The 16,559-nt window shown below is 42.7% G+C and overlaps 1 protein-coding gene across 1 annotated transcript; it reads left to right on the top strand.

The window, feature by feature from the left end:
* Nucleotides 1-6,284: 6,284 nt before the first annotated feature.
* LOC147442514 (nuclear receptor coactivator) lies at nucleotides 6,285-11,273 on the top strand. The gene is made up of 11 exons (XM_086528671.1): nucleotides 6,285-6,557; nucleotides 6,639-6,703; nucleotides 6,835-6,915; nucleotides 6,998-7,078; nucleotides 7,207-7,383; nucleotides 7,476-7,565; nucleotides 7,641-8,740; nucleotides 8,825-9,045; nucleotides 9,131-9,282; nucleotides 9,371-9,409; nucleotides 9,498-11,273. Exons 1-11 carry the CDS (start codon nucleotides 6,473-6,475, stop codon nucleotides 11,103-11,105), a joined length of 3,699 nt encoding a protein of 1,232 aa, XP_086384797.1. The 5' UTR covers nucleotides 6,285-6,472; the 3' UTR covers nucleotides 11,106-11,273.
* Nucleotides 11,274-16,559: the final 5,286 nt, after the last annotated feature.

Raw genomic sequence — 16,559 nt, forward strand, 5'->3', positions numbered from 1 at the left:
CCCTCTCTCTCTCTCTCTCTCTCTCTCTCTCTCTCTCTCTCTCTCTCTCTCTCTCTCTCTCTCTCTCTCTCTCTCTCTCTCTCTCAAGCATCACACACACACACACATAGTAGCCCTCTCATTGGCCAATTCTGACATCCCCAAGGGCAACCTTGTAGCCCTCGCACGAATGGATTGTGGCAACTCCTCTTGAGGACCTCATGTGGAAGTTCTCCACATAGTCAAGCCCCCACTAGGCCAACTTGCTTCTCTTGGTGTCAAGTGACTCCTCGTCGAAAGCCGTATCACCCCTTATTATATATACACTCACAATTGACCAACACATCTGTAGATTCTATACCTATACAGTGTACACAATGCTACATAGTCAGTAAATAGCCCCCCCCCCCCCCCCCCCCCCCCCCCCCCCCCCTCAATGTCTTGAGAGTCAAGATTGCATTCATTGTTTTGCATAAAAAATGAAACCATACAATCTTGAAGAAGATCATATGATCAATCTCTTTGAGAGAACACAAGAGATAATCACTCATTGGTCACATCACAATTCACCACTAAAGAAAAGCATCGTTACCTTATCTCCAAAGCTAAAAGAAACCAATTGAACGTCAAGGCCTTTGCCACAACCAAAAAGATAGTACAAGCTATTTATATTGCTTAAATCCCACCTCCACATTCACTTCTAAGGCGGGCGAGGCTACAAGGGCTTTATATTGAGGGAGATGCTCTATGCTACACGGGCTATGTCGGTCACATGTGACGCTCACTCGCACCTCATAAAGTAGCGTCGTCGTTGTTGGTGTTATGGAACCTAATTTACCTTTTTTGTAACTTTTACTCTTAAAAATGCACATTTGTAAGACCCTCATTATGAGGAGAAGCCATCGTGCATTAAAAAAATCACTACCGAAAAACCAACAAATTACTAAAATATTCTCTTTTTGTCGAAATATTATGGTTGAATGGCGGTTGAAAAGTGATCAAAAAACGGCCGATCGGTTGGGGCGGTTAGCGGTAGTCAATGGCCGATGGCTGATTGCTAGGCGGACTTGTTTTTTCAAGGGCTAGTCACACATGGACGCGTGAGAGGGTCCAACTTGGACTTGTCTACACAAGGGCAGCTACACACGACCACACGACTGTCTCTCATGAGAGAGGGAAGTACTTTTGGCATATAAAAGGAGGCCTCTTATACACACAAAATGCATTGTGAAGTTGATGAAGCAGGGTGCATGCGAGGTGGTGAGAGTGAAGCAAGGTGGGAGCTCGATCAAGAGTATAATCCCTTTGTAACATACTTCTAGTTTGAAGTACTAAAGCCATTGAGTGGCTGCTTTCCCATGGAGGTACCCCACATTGGGTGAACCATGTCTAACGTGCTCTCTCTCTCTCTCTCTCTCTCTCTCTCTCTCTCTCTCTCTCTCTCTTGCGTGCGTTAACCTAGCTCTGCCACCTGCTCTCATTTCTCTGTTCTGCCGCATGTCCCCCCTGGGCGAGGGCTTCCCTATGGGGGGCGTTAATAAATAGCCATGCTCTCCTCTAGTAGGTCTGCACGCTTTTGACCTTGTCAAGCAACACCCACACTCCGATGAACTGTCGCATGCGCTCCGATTCCAGTTGAATATTACGCTCCCCACGTGGTTGCATACCACAGTCCCCACACGCTCCTCGCACTCAAGCTTTATCGCATGCGCTATAGTGCGCTCGACAAATAGCTTGACAACAATATTAAATGAAGCATGTAGTAAAGAATCTTTCATTAAGCCCATCAGAGAGATAGAGGGTCACATAGTGGATTTTTTTTTTCGACCAACAAAGTGAGGTGATGGGAACTAAGGCAAAGACATCACTCCCGAAGACGCCTACGAGAACACGGCCAAGTTTTGCCACCGTCATAGCGGCCCCGAGCAAGGCTCACCGCATCGGACAACTCCAGGAGGCTTTGGACTGAGTCATGGAAGAAAATCGTGACCTCAAGGCTCACATTAGCAAACTTGAGGCACGATTCGACTCCATGGTAGATCTCATTACCGACAAGGTAAAGCATGTTGAAGCAAAGATCACCCAAGCCCACTCGACCACACACGACATCACCAAGAAGATTGACACTAAGATACAAGTGGTCTTACAAGAACGTCGGCTACAAGAATCCCTTGGTCTCAAGGTCAGGATTGGGGGATTTCCCTCACCATGGTGCACCTATGAGGACATCCTTGAAGAAGCCTTCTCCAAGCTCAACGATATTCTTCGACCAGTTAACATAAAGCCTAAAACCATCTCCTGGATCAACGACACACATAGGTAGGTGCCACCTAAGCATTGTATCCTCACCTTCAAGGACAAAGACGAGCAGATGCGGTTGCTACACCAACCGCGCCTTCTCAAGGGATAGAATCTTTGAATCGTCGAAGAATTAACTACAAACCAACTGAAGACTAAAACAAGCGAGCTCAAGAAGATACACGAAGCGCGCAAACAAGGCAAATGGGCAGTCTATCGAGGCGGTAAAGCTGCCGTCATCCAAGAGTTTCAAACTCCTAAACCCGCATCTGGCCCCTCTTAGTTTTAGTTTTTGTTCTTTTCTTTCTTCCTAGCCAATGGACCCTCAGTCCTTAACTGATATGTACATGATGCCTCCACTAGAAGCAGCGTTGTAATGTTTTTTTTTTTGGTCCCATAGGTCATATGTGACCTCCGTGGACGATAATTCAATCTCTCTCTTTCTCTCTCTCTCTCTCTCTCTCTCTCTCTCTCTCTCTCTCTCTCTCTCTCTACTCTACGATCTTTCGTGTGTGAAAATTATCTCTCTCCATTAAGTAAACTACTCTAATATCTACTTAACTACCCTATTTCCTAACAGTTGGCAATGTATCCATCAAATTGCAGTGACTATAATATTGATTGATTCATGGATGTGGTTGTTGCCAAATAACAACTACTTTTGGCTTGGCGTTGAATGGAAAAATGTATTACTCATGCATTTTTGGAACAACAAGGAGTGCTATACTATGGTTGCACTATCTACTGGACAATAGGTGTCACTGCTATTGTTTGAAGGTTAGTTGTTGTCTGGACTGAGCACTTATTGATCGTTGACAATAGAGATATGATTTTTAGAGAGAGAGAGAGAGAGAGAGAGAGAGAGAGAGAGAGATACCTTTGTGGTCTCTAGGGGTTTCTTCCTATGAAAGGGGTATCACCCATTTGGAAAGAGTGACCATTGTGGTCTCTTAGGGTTGTTTCCTATGACATAGCAAAATATTGATTCTCCTTCTCCTTGTTCTTCTTTGCCATATGCACATTTAAAAGCATCGATTAACTTAATACCCAAGAAAGAAAATAAAAAATACTTGGTCGTAGTTCATGGTTGATGCATCTCCATTGACACGGGTTTGCACATCTTCTTGTGTTCTCATGTCCATGTTGTATCACTTCATGATTGTTGCATCATCGAGGTGAAGTATGCACTTTGAATCCACTAAAACATGTATAAGCCATGACAAATCTAGAAAAGACCGCAGAGAGTGAGAGGAGGGAGAGAGAACAGGTGGGGGGGTGTGATATATTTAGCACCGGTGGAGAGGCATATCACAAGAATAGGTCCATGAGGCCTTGCTTGCTCTGATACCACTAAAGGAACAAGGGGACTACTACATGCTCTTCTTCATCCAACCATGTCCTCTTATAGGTGCCCTTGGCTCTACCTTTAGGAGACCCCTAAACTTTTCACGCCAGTGGCCTTGCCTAGGACCTTTTCCCACCCCTTTTACTCTTGCCTTGGCATTTCCTCAACTCGTCCTACCACTTGGGAGAATCTACTACCTGTTTTGCATTAGATTTCTCCACATCTTTAGGATCGAGATTTTCCCAACCCTATTGCGACCGACACACCAATTTAGCATCTTGTGGTGGTGGAGCTACTACTCAACAAAGGAAACCTTGCACTAGCCAAAAAATTTGATCTGATGTTACATTTACCTATTGTGGAAGACATGGACATAAATTGGCATGAACATTGCAGAGGTGCATATGATAATGGTTCTTCTACAATCGGGATAGCCCACCCTCTGTAGGTTTTGATGCCTTGACCAAGTTATTGGTTGTCATCATTGTCCTTTAGCCACTTCATTTTACCCTTTTCCTTCCTATGTTGGTTTTTTTGGACTTGAAGTATTGCCAGTTTCTTCTCGACCTCGATAGCCTTTCTCATTTGGTCAGAGTGTTCTACTTCAGGGGGGTACCCGTTCTTTGCCTCTCTCTACTTACTTCACCATTAGCTGATGGGCTAAGAAACACTCATCTTTGGCACTTCCATTCCATCCTATTCTATAACTTGTTACATTTTTTGGTCTTTATTTTCAGCTTCCATGTTGAGTTGATCAATGAAACCTCCACTATGGTCATCTTCACTTGGTACTAGACAGTTCATTGTTTCTTGGCTTAGCACCCATTTTGGTTCTCCAAATTTTGTTAGGACTCCGACATTTTCCTCTGTAGCTTCTCAACATCTGTTGTTGAGGGGGGGTGTTAGTGAGAATAGACTAAAAGCAAATGCCTAGCTTTACTACCACAACTAGGGCTAAGACATTGAGAGCATGTATAGGACAACGACTCCTCTATTAGCATTTTGTTGGGAGGTACAGAGGAAAACTTTGGAAAATTTTTAGCCAAGGGATAACTTTTTTGCCCATGTGCATATCCTCCCAAATGTGCCCGCGGTGGGTTGGGCAGTAATTGGGGTCCACTCTTTGCTCTTTAGTAGAATCATAGTATACTTTGCCAAACTTTAGAAATCTACAAAACCATTTCATTCTCCATACGGGCTGCCCTTTTGCAAAGATTTTAGAGAACATTTTGGCAGGATCATCAGAGGTCGTAAGCTGCTCGATTAGGAGTGGCATGCTTCATTTTCCAATCTTCCCAATCCATGCTGATTTTCTTTCTTAGTGTCTCCATTGTTAGGTAGAGCACATCATCATCCAATTGGTAGAGTCATAGGTCTTTCATTGTATCTATGAATTTTTTTGCCTCTTACACTTGCCTTTTTCGTGCCCCACCAAAAGGGATTCGAAGGCATTGTGTACACAACTTCAAAGTTATTTAAGGTTTTCGGGGTATTTTGTGGCTCTATCAAAATTTACAGGGTTTGTGACTGCAATATTGGTTCTTGATCCACTCTATAGACCTCCATGGCTGGAGTTGGCTTTGAGCCATTCTTTCTCTGGTCTTCTCTGCAAATCCTCTGCTTCATGAGATTCTTTTCCTTTTGCCTCTTCAACCCGATTTCCTTGTTGATAGCTTTAGCCGCCTCTTCAACTTCCCAGTGTGACTCTTTAATAATTGCTTGACGAGGCTGCTCGACCACTTCTTTCTCTTTGGCTACCATATTGTTTCCATAATTCTTCATTTTGAGTTTAGAGGTGAGCCTTCTCTTCCTTTTCCTCCTAAAGGGCTTCATTGTTGGATTTGAGTTGTTGCCTAAGTTGGTAGTTGTGATAATATAAGTGGTCGATGGTTGGGGTAGTGGCTCCTAAAGTCTACGGGCCGCCAACACCTTCATGAAAGTTTCTTGCGTTGATACAAGTTGCATTTGCTATAGAGCATTATCCTCCTTAGCTATCTCCTTAGCTTCTTGGGCAACTCATAACTAGAACAAAAAATCCCCCTTTCATTTGGGTAGCACTTTCCAAGCCCTGAGCAGCTTTGGCAAGATCCATTGAGATTTGTTGGTGGCATTTAGTGAGCTTTGCCCACTCTTAATTGCGTGACATGTTGAGTCTGAATGTGCCTCGTCGAGTACAACAAACCACAATACTACTAGCACAAAGTGCCAACAATTTGGTGATAGCTCACTTGGTAAACTATCCCTTACCCCCCAAGGTTGAGGGTTCAAATATTGCTAAGGCTATCGTGATCGTTACGATTTTGTGTGTTCTTGAATGGGGGTGTGTTCCCCATCCAAGCGGAGGAAAAAAATGTGAAAAAATTTTGCTATTAGCAAAGCAAAAATACTATCTACTCAGCTGGGTTCAAACCGGCCGATGACAGACTCGAAGGAAGGTGCGTGCTTCCTACCTGGCACGTATCCATTGGGTTAAAAAATTCTAACATCTCTCTGGACCCGCCACCTCTTGAACTGGCCTTTTGAAAATATAAGGTAGCTGGTGTGTAATGCATGCCCGCCCATCCCCAAAAATGACAAGCAAGCATGTAGCGAGTGTGTATCCAGCCTAGGCTAAGTCCCTAGCAATTTATTTTTTAACCTTAATAACCTTAATTGTATGTTTCACACTGAGGAGCAGAGTATGGCAACGAGCAGATCGTCCTGCACATTGGGTTAGAAGAGCGAGCGCATGAATTGGGCCGCTCCCAGACAGGATCGCCAAGCAGACGCTCCCATCAGTTTGTTGCATACGAATCTGTGAGCCAGAAGAGGCTATTGTGAGTTGTTGTATGGTCCTGCGCCTCTGCAAAGATGAGTGTGGATGTGCTTCATCAGCTTCCTGACGCTGTAGGCGGGTTCAAAGTCCTCGATGAAGAACAACCTTCAGATATGCCAGGTTCAATGTTTTCCAAATTGTTCTGCATGCAAACAGCAGACGAATGCTTTGTTGCTTACGCCATTGATTAACCTAATGCAGACATTGATGCCTCCTTCTCCGTCAGATTGTTTTCGGAAGGGTTTTCCATTGGAAAACCGTTAGAGGTACGGACTCGCAGAGAACGCCCCCCCCCCCCCCCCCCCCCCCCCCCCCCTTTCCGTCCCTTCTTCCTTCCTTCCTTCTTCTCTCCCCCCTGATTGCTTAGAGTCAATTCAATTTTATTTCTTCAATCCAGGCTGGAAAAGCTCCTCCACCACTTCATGAAGCAATGGGCATGCTGTATCCCTACAATCGCTCGAGCGAAAGCTTTCTGCGGGTAAGAATATTGGCCTGACGAGAGTAATTTGGTAGGCTACCCTCTTACACTTTATCATGAATTTTTTATTTTTATGCTGCAGGCTCTTGATGGTGGTTGGATTCCGGGAGATTTGCTTGAAGAAATACCATGTAAATACGTCAATGGCTGCATAACCTGTGAGGTACATTCATTGGCTAGAATTTGTCCTAAGATGAGTTCTTGAAGTGTGGAGCATGATGGATCTATTGTAGCTGATCAACAGTGACCCGAAAGTGCCGCTAAGGGCTCTTTTGTTATTTTGATTTGTAGGTACTTGAGTATTTTGTAGATGCCCTCTCTTTTGCTGATACAGGCTCGGCATTCTCATCAAAATCTACAGGAGATGTGCCCGCTGTGTATAAAATAACACTGAAGCCTTCTATGGAGAGTATCACGAAGGACGTTTCCTCAATGGTAGACGAGACTTGGACTTACAAAGACTTGATGGTTGGTTGTTTCTCTCCTCTCCCTTATTGTTTGGTTGCTCTTGCCCTTGTCCCCCTTTTCATACTTGCTGTTTTTGCTCTTGGCATGCACAGGAGGTAGAGTCCAAGATTTTGAAAACAGCTTGGCCAGAATTGCGTCTCGATCCAGAGCCATCTGGTTGTCAGACCGAACAAAAGGCATTGGTATGCTTAGGACTACTTGTCATTGTCTGATTTTCTCCACAATATTGGTTCTTATAACAGTTTTTGGCCTGACAGCTGCGTTCTGGTCCCAAAATTTTTGGGCAAGTCCGAAGCAAAAGAGCTTCTAACCTAAGTCGTCGGCTACGTTGGGCGTCAGCAAAGACCACGGTGAAAGCAGGGAGCCTTGTGAATAGTAAGAAGATAGGTTTTGAGATGACTCCTGAGAGATTAGTCGGTGACGCACTGCGGCAGTCTTCTATGATGAGCGCAGATTCTCCCATGCAGTTTGCTTTGAAGTCCAAAAATATGGGGCCATTGAGCTCTTTAGCTTTGTCTCCTAAACCTGGCTTGCCGAATGTATCGGAGATGACAGGTCTTTTTGCTGAGAAACAGGCATCTTTGCTTGGGAAAAGGGATGGCAGGGACTTTGGAGGTAAGCTTGACATCAAGAAGCTTAAGCAAGAGTCACCAAGGCCTCAACTACACAGCTATAAGGTCGATCAGGAGCAAGACCTCAAGGCTCTTGGAATGGGTTATGAAAATTCATTTGAAGCTGTTAAGGTTGAAAATTCTGACCATCAGAGGTCTGATGAGAATGGTGGCATTGGAATGGTGGGTGGGCAGCCTCAAGTTCATGACTCCCAACTTTTGTATCAGAGATTGGTACAGCAGGACATGGACAATCAGTCATGGCAGGTTTCAGGCTTAGTGGGTGACAGAGATAGTAAACAAGAAGAGATTTTGCAAAGGAAGAGGCTTCTGTTGATTCAGCAGAAACTTGATGGGAGAGTGTTTCAGCAGCCAATGGCAAATGATATTTCACGTATGGCATCAGGGTTGGCTCAGAATGGGTCATCTGTGGTGGCGTCGAGCAATCAAGCGCTTGTGTCCTCAACAAAAGACCAACTACAGGTGTCAGGGGGGATGGCTCTTAGTGATCAGATGTTGTTGCAAGGGAGGCGACGGACAAACTCCCTTCCAAAGAATGCAGCAAGTATAGCAGGGGCTGCATCACCTGGGAGTACCATAAATTCTGGAGGAGTTGCTGCTGTTAATAGCCCCTCCACTGCGAGCATGCCCCCTACTGTTTCAGCGAAGCCTGAAGGATTAATGGTGCCAATGGCTAAACGAGACCCTTTGGACAATTTCCCGATCTTACTGGCTGTGGCCCAGAGGTGATAAAGCCTTCTAATATGTTAACGTGTTTCTTAAGGTTTCACCCAGAATTCTGAGCAGCTTTTTTCTCCCACTGCTTACAGGCATGGTATCCCAGCAAAGCGGCCTAAAAATGACAATCTGCCTCTTCAAGATGTAAAGAAAACTGTTCCACTTTTTCACGAATTAGTGTGCGCTTTGAACACTTCTAGCGATGAGATAAAGGACCCTAAGGGCCAAAGGAACATGGCTGACTCCCTTGTGGGTGGGAACATCAATTCTCGCAAAACACGTTTCCTGCAATTTCAGAAAGCTGTTGCCCAAGGTACACGACTTGCTGTTTGGAGGTTTCTTGCTCATCTGTTCTACTTGATTGGCTGTTTGCTAATTGAATTGGCACTAAGCAACAGGACCTCATATTCGCCGTGTGCGAGTGCGACTTGTCATGTGTGAAAGGGGGAGGGATGCCATGGTGGAGGCAGTTGTACAGTTTGGTGATGACCAGGACGATGAAACACTAAATTCAGTTCCGCATCATGTGCTGCCCACAATGGCAAATGCTGTAAGGCTATGTTTGTTCATGCGGGTTTTATAATGCTCTTCAATTCGCATTTGACTCTTAAGTTGTTTTGCTATTGCTACTTTCTCAGCATGCTGCGGACGTCTTTGCAAAGCAGTTTTGTGCTTTGGTAAGAGCTTGGCCAGAGAAAAATACAAGAGTCGGTCAAATAGTCCACATCTCTATTTTCTTTTACTAAAGATGCATATATCTTGCAGTTAGAGAAGGAAGGGTTCGAGCTAGTGGAGGATCAAGTCCAACCAACACTTCCTCGTGGTAGTGCCACTGCAAATGCAGCTTGTGCTGCCCAACCATTACCTGCTGGTGCATCATCCCTTGGCAATAATCCATTACCTTCTCCGCGTTCTCTCATGAGTCCACATTTGTCAGCAATGGCGAGTGTTGGTGGAATGCCAGGGATGTCTGCCCTTCAACCATCCTCCCCTGGTGCTCTTGCTTCGACGCGTATGCCACCACCAGGAAATGTTGCAAATCGGCAGATCTCCAACGGATATCTAAACCAGCAGGGTATGTCTGCCTCGAAACCATTGCCATTAGATGGTCCTGGCTCTCAGCTTGGAGCTGTGCAACATTCACAGCAGCAGCATCAACCACAATTGCATATGCAACGGGCACAGCAGATGGTAATGCCAAACCCGCTTGCTCAGTTGAATCATAATCCTGCCGCGCAGCAGCTTAATCAACAGATGGCAGCTAACACGAGTCAGTTGCAACAGTTGTTACAGCAACAGCAGCACCGCCAACAAACACCGACGTCAGTTTTGCAGCGTAAAATTATGGGGATGGGAAGCTTGGGAATGGGTAACTTGGGAGGGGTGGGTATTCCAAATAATGGTGGCAACCAAGGTGGTCTTGGAAACATGATGGGAGTCAATGCCATGAACAATGTTGTCGGCATGTCAGGAATAAATAATGTGTCAGGATCGATGGGTTCTATGACCGGACTTAATAATGTAGGGCAATTACAGGGTATGGTTAACATGGGGCAGAACCCTGCACTAAGTAGTTTGATAGGTCGTTCAGGTAATTTGAGCGCAGCCCAATTGGCAGCCTTTTCATCCAAGGCGCATCTTGCTGCCCAAGGGAGGAGTGGGCACCCAATGGGTGCTGCAAATCCCAACTCAGCTGCAAGAGATAATCTCTCTGGTCTGAATACCTCAAGCCAGTTACATGCTTCGGCAGGTATGCCAATCATGGGGCAAGCGATGAACAGGGCTGGAAGGGTCGGCCTAACACCGATGCAGCGAGCGTCGGCAATAGGGAGTCCAAGGCTAGCGATGTCTAACATGCCGGCAGGTGCTCCACAAGGGATGTATTTGAACGGCCCTCAACAGGTTAACTCTCAGCAATTTAATCTACAACAGCTGACCTCAATGCAGCAGCAGCAGCAGCAGCAGGCGGGTCAGCAGCAAGCGTTAGCTGCCCAACAAATGCAGTTGACGCAAGCACCGCAGATGAGCTCGCACGTGCAGCAACAGCAGCAGCAGCAGCAGCAGCAGCAACAACAGCAACAACAGACTAATCCCTCACAACAGCTTAACTTACAGCAGGCCAAGAATAGCCCACAAATGCTCAACCCGCAAACATCTCTTCTTCCACAAACACCACAACAATCGCAGCTTAGTGCGCAGGCCTCAATGAACCCTTCTTCCCAGCAGCAGGGTGCAGTTGGGGTCCTGGGGTCGCTTGTAGGAGGACCTGCCAGCCCTCAGCTAAGCTCTCAAAATGTGGGTAGTGTAACAAGCGCCAACAACATGGAGCCAACCATCACAAATTGTAGTGCAACTTCGCTATCATCAGGTTGATGATCCAGTCTAGTTTTTGTAAATGTTAGGGTAAACATATCAAAATTACAGCTGTATACCGTCCCCCTTGTACACTTCCCATGTTTTTATTTGGAGAAGCCAAATCAATAATGTTTGTATGAGAGCTTTTGATTTTGCACTAATCATCCAATCCTTGAGATTTGTTTTTCTCATGTTTTGAGCGTTTTGCGCAAGGACTTTTCTCACTCACGGAACTGGACCTGTGATTGCATGTAGGACCATGCGCCTTGAAATGTAGAAAATGCATACATTGTATACGGTTACCGCAATCTATTTTCTGTGTATCTTTGCTCAGAGGAATTATGATAATTTGAAGGGGACTCCTTCAGAATTTCATTTGTGTGTATGGGTTGTAGTACCAAGGAAATGCTTTGATAATTGAATTTGTGTTCATGTGATGATTCTGAAGAGGCTTTTATCACGAGGCATAGCACTGCCTCAGACATACTCCTCGTCATTTTGGATATGCATCAGTCAGTTTAATGGATGCTTATATCATCGCATGGCTGTTGTCATAGTGAGTTGTAGATGAGATGTCATGGGAGTCGGAATGAGAGCCCGAGGTGCTTTGTATCCATAAATTTCCATCAAGCTCTATCCATAGGTAAAAGAATCCTTTTATCTCCTCCTAGGTCGTAGTGACCAGCTTTGATTAATACATGTGAAAGCAAGAGATGTTCAATGTCGTCATTGCACGACATATGCATACCCTATATACGGTTTAAGCTGCCACAAATGAAACCATGCCTGTATGGTGCAGGAAATAGTGCCTCACCACTGTGTGTGTCTTAGGAGTTCATTCTGAAAGGAGGGAAAATTTCAAGTTGATATGGTAATGTCTGCCCTGGCCAATAACTCCAATACTGACATCTCTTCCAATCTTCTAGTCATCTTTGCCTCCTTGCTCCAATCCGCTTCCCTTTGTGTCGAGAAAAAGTGCTGCTGTTTGATAAACATCTCACCATTGTTTGTCTGCTAATCAAAATATTTCGGCAACTTTGTATGGCTAGAACTCTCTTATGAAATACAGTTCTTGATTGTTGTACATAGAACCCATGATCTTTGGATTCAAACAACTTATTTGTCAAGTGGATATTCCGGTGCATCTTAAATGGCCACAATGAACATGGATCCCGATTTAAGGCCAGAGAGAAAATGATTTCAAAAATCACCTACTTTTGGGTTAAAGATGGTCTAAAATAGATCACAAACTTTAGCTTTGATTTATTTTAAAAGTTAAGATCGACTTCTTTTGGCCAGAAGCCAAATTATCAGTATTGATTCATGCTGGTCATTTTGAATCAATGCCATATCAATGTGAAAAACATCCATCATCTATGACATATGTAATGGAGGGATGATTACCAATCTTCTAGAGAAATGCCACGTGCTCAGCACTCATCTCTCTCTTTGAAGTTTCTATCTGTATCGCTTTGCATTTCTTAAAAAAACGCTTTTGTTACTTCTCTTGCAATCAGTTGCATCGATCTCATGAGCCGAAAAATGGGATGGATAAAAGCTTGTAGAGGGAGATGGCAATAGTCTTTCTCTTTCTAGCATGTTTAATCTTGCTGACTCTCTCAGTTTACAGTTTGGTGAGCTCCAATTGCCCTAGCAGTCAGCAAAATTTTACTATGATCGCTCATATATGACCAAATTGCAAGTTTGAGCAATTTAGAGCCTCTGTGTGTGTGTGTGTGTGTGTGCACGCGCGCACACGTGCGCGCGCTAGAGAGTGTATTGAAAATGTGTCATAAAATGAGTGGGAACCGCAATGCCACAGTCTCGAGGGGGTCACCTAATAATTATGTGACTATCACGTGAGTGCAGCAGGGGTTATTAAATTTTATATTCTCACATTTTTACATACAAAAGGGTACCATAAAATGGAATTGAAAAAAAGAATTAAAGATTGAATAGGAAAAGGGTGTATTTTATTTGTTAAAAACTCTAAAAATAATCCTTGAATGCACGTGATATACACATTTTATACATAGTCGCCCCCCCCCCTCCCCCGAGGCCACAGCTAGGCATGCATAATGTACTTTGGAACATTCACAAACGGCTAGTATTTTGTTTAGGGCTTTGGATTGATTATTTTGAGAACAAATTATCTTGAAAATGACCTGCTTACAACCATCGAAATGTCCTTGTAACAAGATAGTATGAACGAGAGAGTGTCAAAAGCGTTAGAACCTACATTGCAAGATAAAATCTTTACGGAACTAGGAATAATTTTTGGGGATCAAAATAGCTTTAAAAAGACATCTGAATCATAATTTACGCATCCCAAAATTGGTGTGTGAACTGCATGAAATCATGTGCATATGACCTAAGACTAAAATTGAGATGGCAAGGCTGAAGGAGACGCTATGATTACTTGCTCAATCGCAAAAAAGAGAGGTCAACCTAGAAACTAGAAAAGTTGGTCATTTTTTGCCATAAAATATTTGAAAAAGTTGCATGCAACTATTTTTCACAGTTTTTTCTAGCTTTTGTGATACTATCTTTTGTTTTGGGCTCTTTCTTTGTGTGTAAAGCACGTGTGAGAAATTGTGTTGTCCTTAAAAGTGTTTTTGAAGCACTTCTAGAGCTTTAAATTTTCCAATCTTTTGATCTTGTTATCAAGTTTCTACAATTATATAGCAACACGACAAAGAAGAGGGTGATGGTTAAATAGTGATGATTATGTTATGGTTAATTAGTGATGATTATGTGCTTATATTCCCTCCACTCGACATGCATAATTAGATAAGAGTGAGGTTAGGACTAAAGGATCTTGAAGGAAAATTTGAGCTTTGAACGTGCAAATCACGAAGTTATTGAGCCTTGATAGTTTGTAGGTGATTAGCCAAGAGCTCCAAAATTTATTGGTTTCATAATTTCTAATCATAATTATCTTCCGATGAACCATTCCTTTCGAAAGGGGGATTTAACTCAAAAAATTTGGCCTTCTACATTGCTTCACTTTCCAATTTTATTTATTTAGTTTTTGTGCGCTTTATGGGTTAATGTGTGTGTTTTTTTATTACAATGATTATAAGTTGTTTTAGTTTTTGCTGATTAGATCTCCTTGGTATCAAAGCATAGTATTCGTTTCATTATGAAGAAGGGAGTGATCAATGAGTAGCCTATGAAAGGATATTCTACTAATGAAAAACAATGGGAGGATTGGGAGCTATTATCAGACCTCTGTCATTGTTGGACACAACATGGGAGCTTGTGATTTTATAGCACGCTTCTTTGGGGGTTGTCAATGACTTTATTATTCTCAAGGACAAGACCTAAGCCTACAAGGACCATCCATCTAAAGGACCATACTGTTATGTCCCACTCCTCTACTTTCTAACAATGAACAATTGCAAGGGTGTGAACACTACATGATTCCACCCTTAATTTTGAAAGAAATCAATACTACGTCTCACACACAAGGAGACCCAATGAGTTGGCAATGCATATGGGCATTTGCACGGTCACACTCACTGCTCTATTCTCTTTTATGGATAGAGGAAACTTTGCTTGAGCATGAAGTCCACTTAGAATTATCATCACGTGTCCAATTCATGTTAGTTGTTGTGTATCCAAGAAGCAAAAATAAAAATTTGAGTAGCACAAAAGAAGTTTCATGATTGCATCAAATGCTTAAGGAATACAATATCTTGTGTAGTTTTTTGCATTGATTAGAAGTACGAAGTCTCCCATTGAGAAAATTGTTCTCAACAAATGAGTCTCTGTTTAGTAGACTAAGATAATTTTCTCTCACGTATGGAGAGCTGGATTCAAATTTTTCAGAGATTCACCAAAACAATTGAACCATAGGAGGACCGTGCAAGGTTGGATTCAAACAATTGATCCATAGGAGGACTGTGTAAAGTTGGATTCAAGCATAGCCATTCAACATCTCCTAAAGCAACTACGCAATGGTGGGAACACTTGGCTACTACCAATAATTAATTTCAAAGATAGAGGTTCTATTTTTCCCTTGCTTCAATAAGCTTGGTTATGAACACAGCCAAGAATGATATTTCTAAGGAAGTTCATGCAATAAAAGTTGCCTAGTAAGGCTATGCTCTGTCCCTCAGATTATGCATAGTCAAAGAAAATCCACAAAAATGGATAGGAAACTCACTATCTTATTATGCTACAAGGACATTTAACATACCAAACCGGGAGAGATATTGATAATAAGAGACTTAAGTCAATAGGGACGAGTCCTCACAATATGAATTTTAGGCACAAGGATAGTAAGTCAAGAAGTTTTATGACCTAAAGATTACTCTTGTTAATTAAAAATGTATGTATAAAAAATTCAAAGCTTATAGAAAGGGTCTTTCAATGGACCAACCTCAAACTTATAATGGTTTTTTATGAAGCTACAAAGCTGATACTCTTTGGTAAATGCGCAAAGTCTTCATAAAGATAAAATTTCAAATGATCATACAAAGGTTTACAATCACTTGAGGCTTCTTTTGGAACACCACGACCTAGTGCCTTCATTTGAGATATATTAATCACATGAGCTATGATTTTCACAGCTTTAAACCAAAACCCATGAGCAACTTAAACTTTCTCTTGAATTGGACAATTTATTCTATCAAAAACTCTGGTTTGGGTAGTTGCATGAGGAGTTGTAAGATCTCTCTTAATTCCATGTGTATCACAAAAGAGACAATCTCTCTCTTACTATCATGTATCACTCCAACTGTCATGTGCATTGGAGTTTATGGGAGACATGTTCTTTGCTGTTATCATCCTTAAGCATGTAAACTTATTACTTGACCAATTTTGAATTTACAAAATGCACTCTTGGGTGATTAAAAAATGTATAATCCTTATGTCACAAAGATATCCCAAACCCTTATGGGTGCAACACCTATGAAGATAATGAAGTACACAACACTACCTAGTGAGTTGGTAGACATAAGCGTTAAATGCATTAGAGCTAGCTTCTCAAGCTTCTTCTTACCTAGCAAATAGGTATGTGCTAATCTAGCATGCTAACAATACACACAATGTTTACGTAGTTCAACTTGCAAAGATTGAAGATTGAGTCAGAGCCCACACAAGATAGAGATTTCGTTCCATTTTTTATAAAGTGGCTTGACCTTCCATGCCACAAAGAGGCATAGATTACTTGGTTATGCTAGCAACATGACCTTGAAACATGCAGTGGATAAAGTGTACCACACTTATCTCCTTTAGCCCTCAAGAGCAAAGGTCCCTTTGAATCTTCCATGAGCCATTTCCAACACATGTATGAAAGCCATGATTCATCTAACTACCCATCAAAAGTCGTACTCTTGGTGGAATTAGGCACATGCCTTATTTTGTTAAGAACAAATTGAGAATCGTTGAAAAGCCTTACATGTATCTCTCTTTCACCAACTATATCATAAGAAAATTTATTTCTCAAGAGTACACATCCACATCTGT

The sequence above is a fragment of the Adiantum capillus-veneris genome, chromosome 14 (assembly GCF_014529385.1).
Source record: "Adiantum capillus-veneris isolate H3 chromosome 14, ASM1452938v2, whole genome shotgun sequence".
Classification (NCBI taxonomy): domain Eukaryota; kingdom Viridiplantae; phylum Streptophyta; class Polypodiopsida; order Polypodiales; family Pteridaceae; genus Adiantum; species Adiantum capillus-veneris.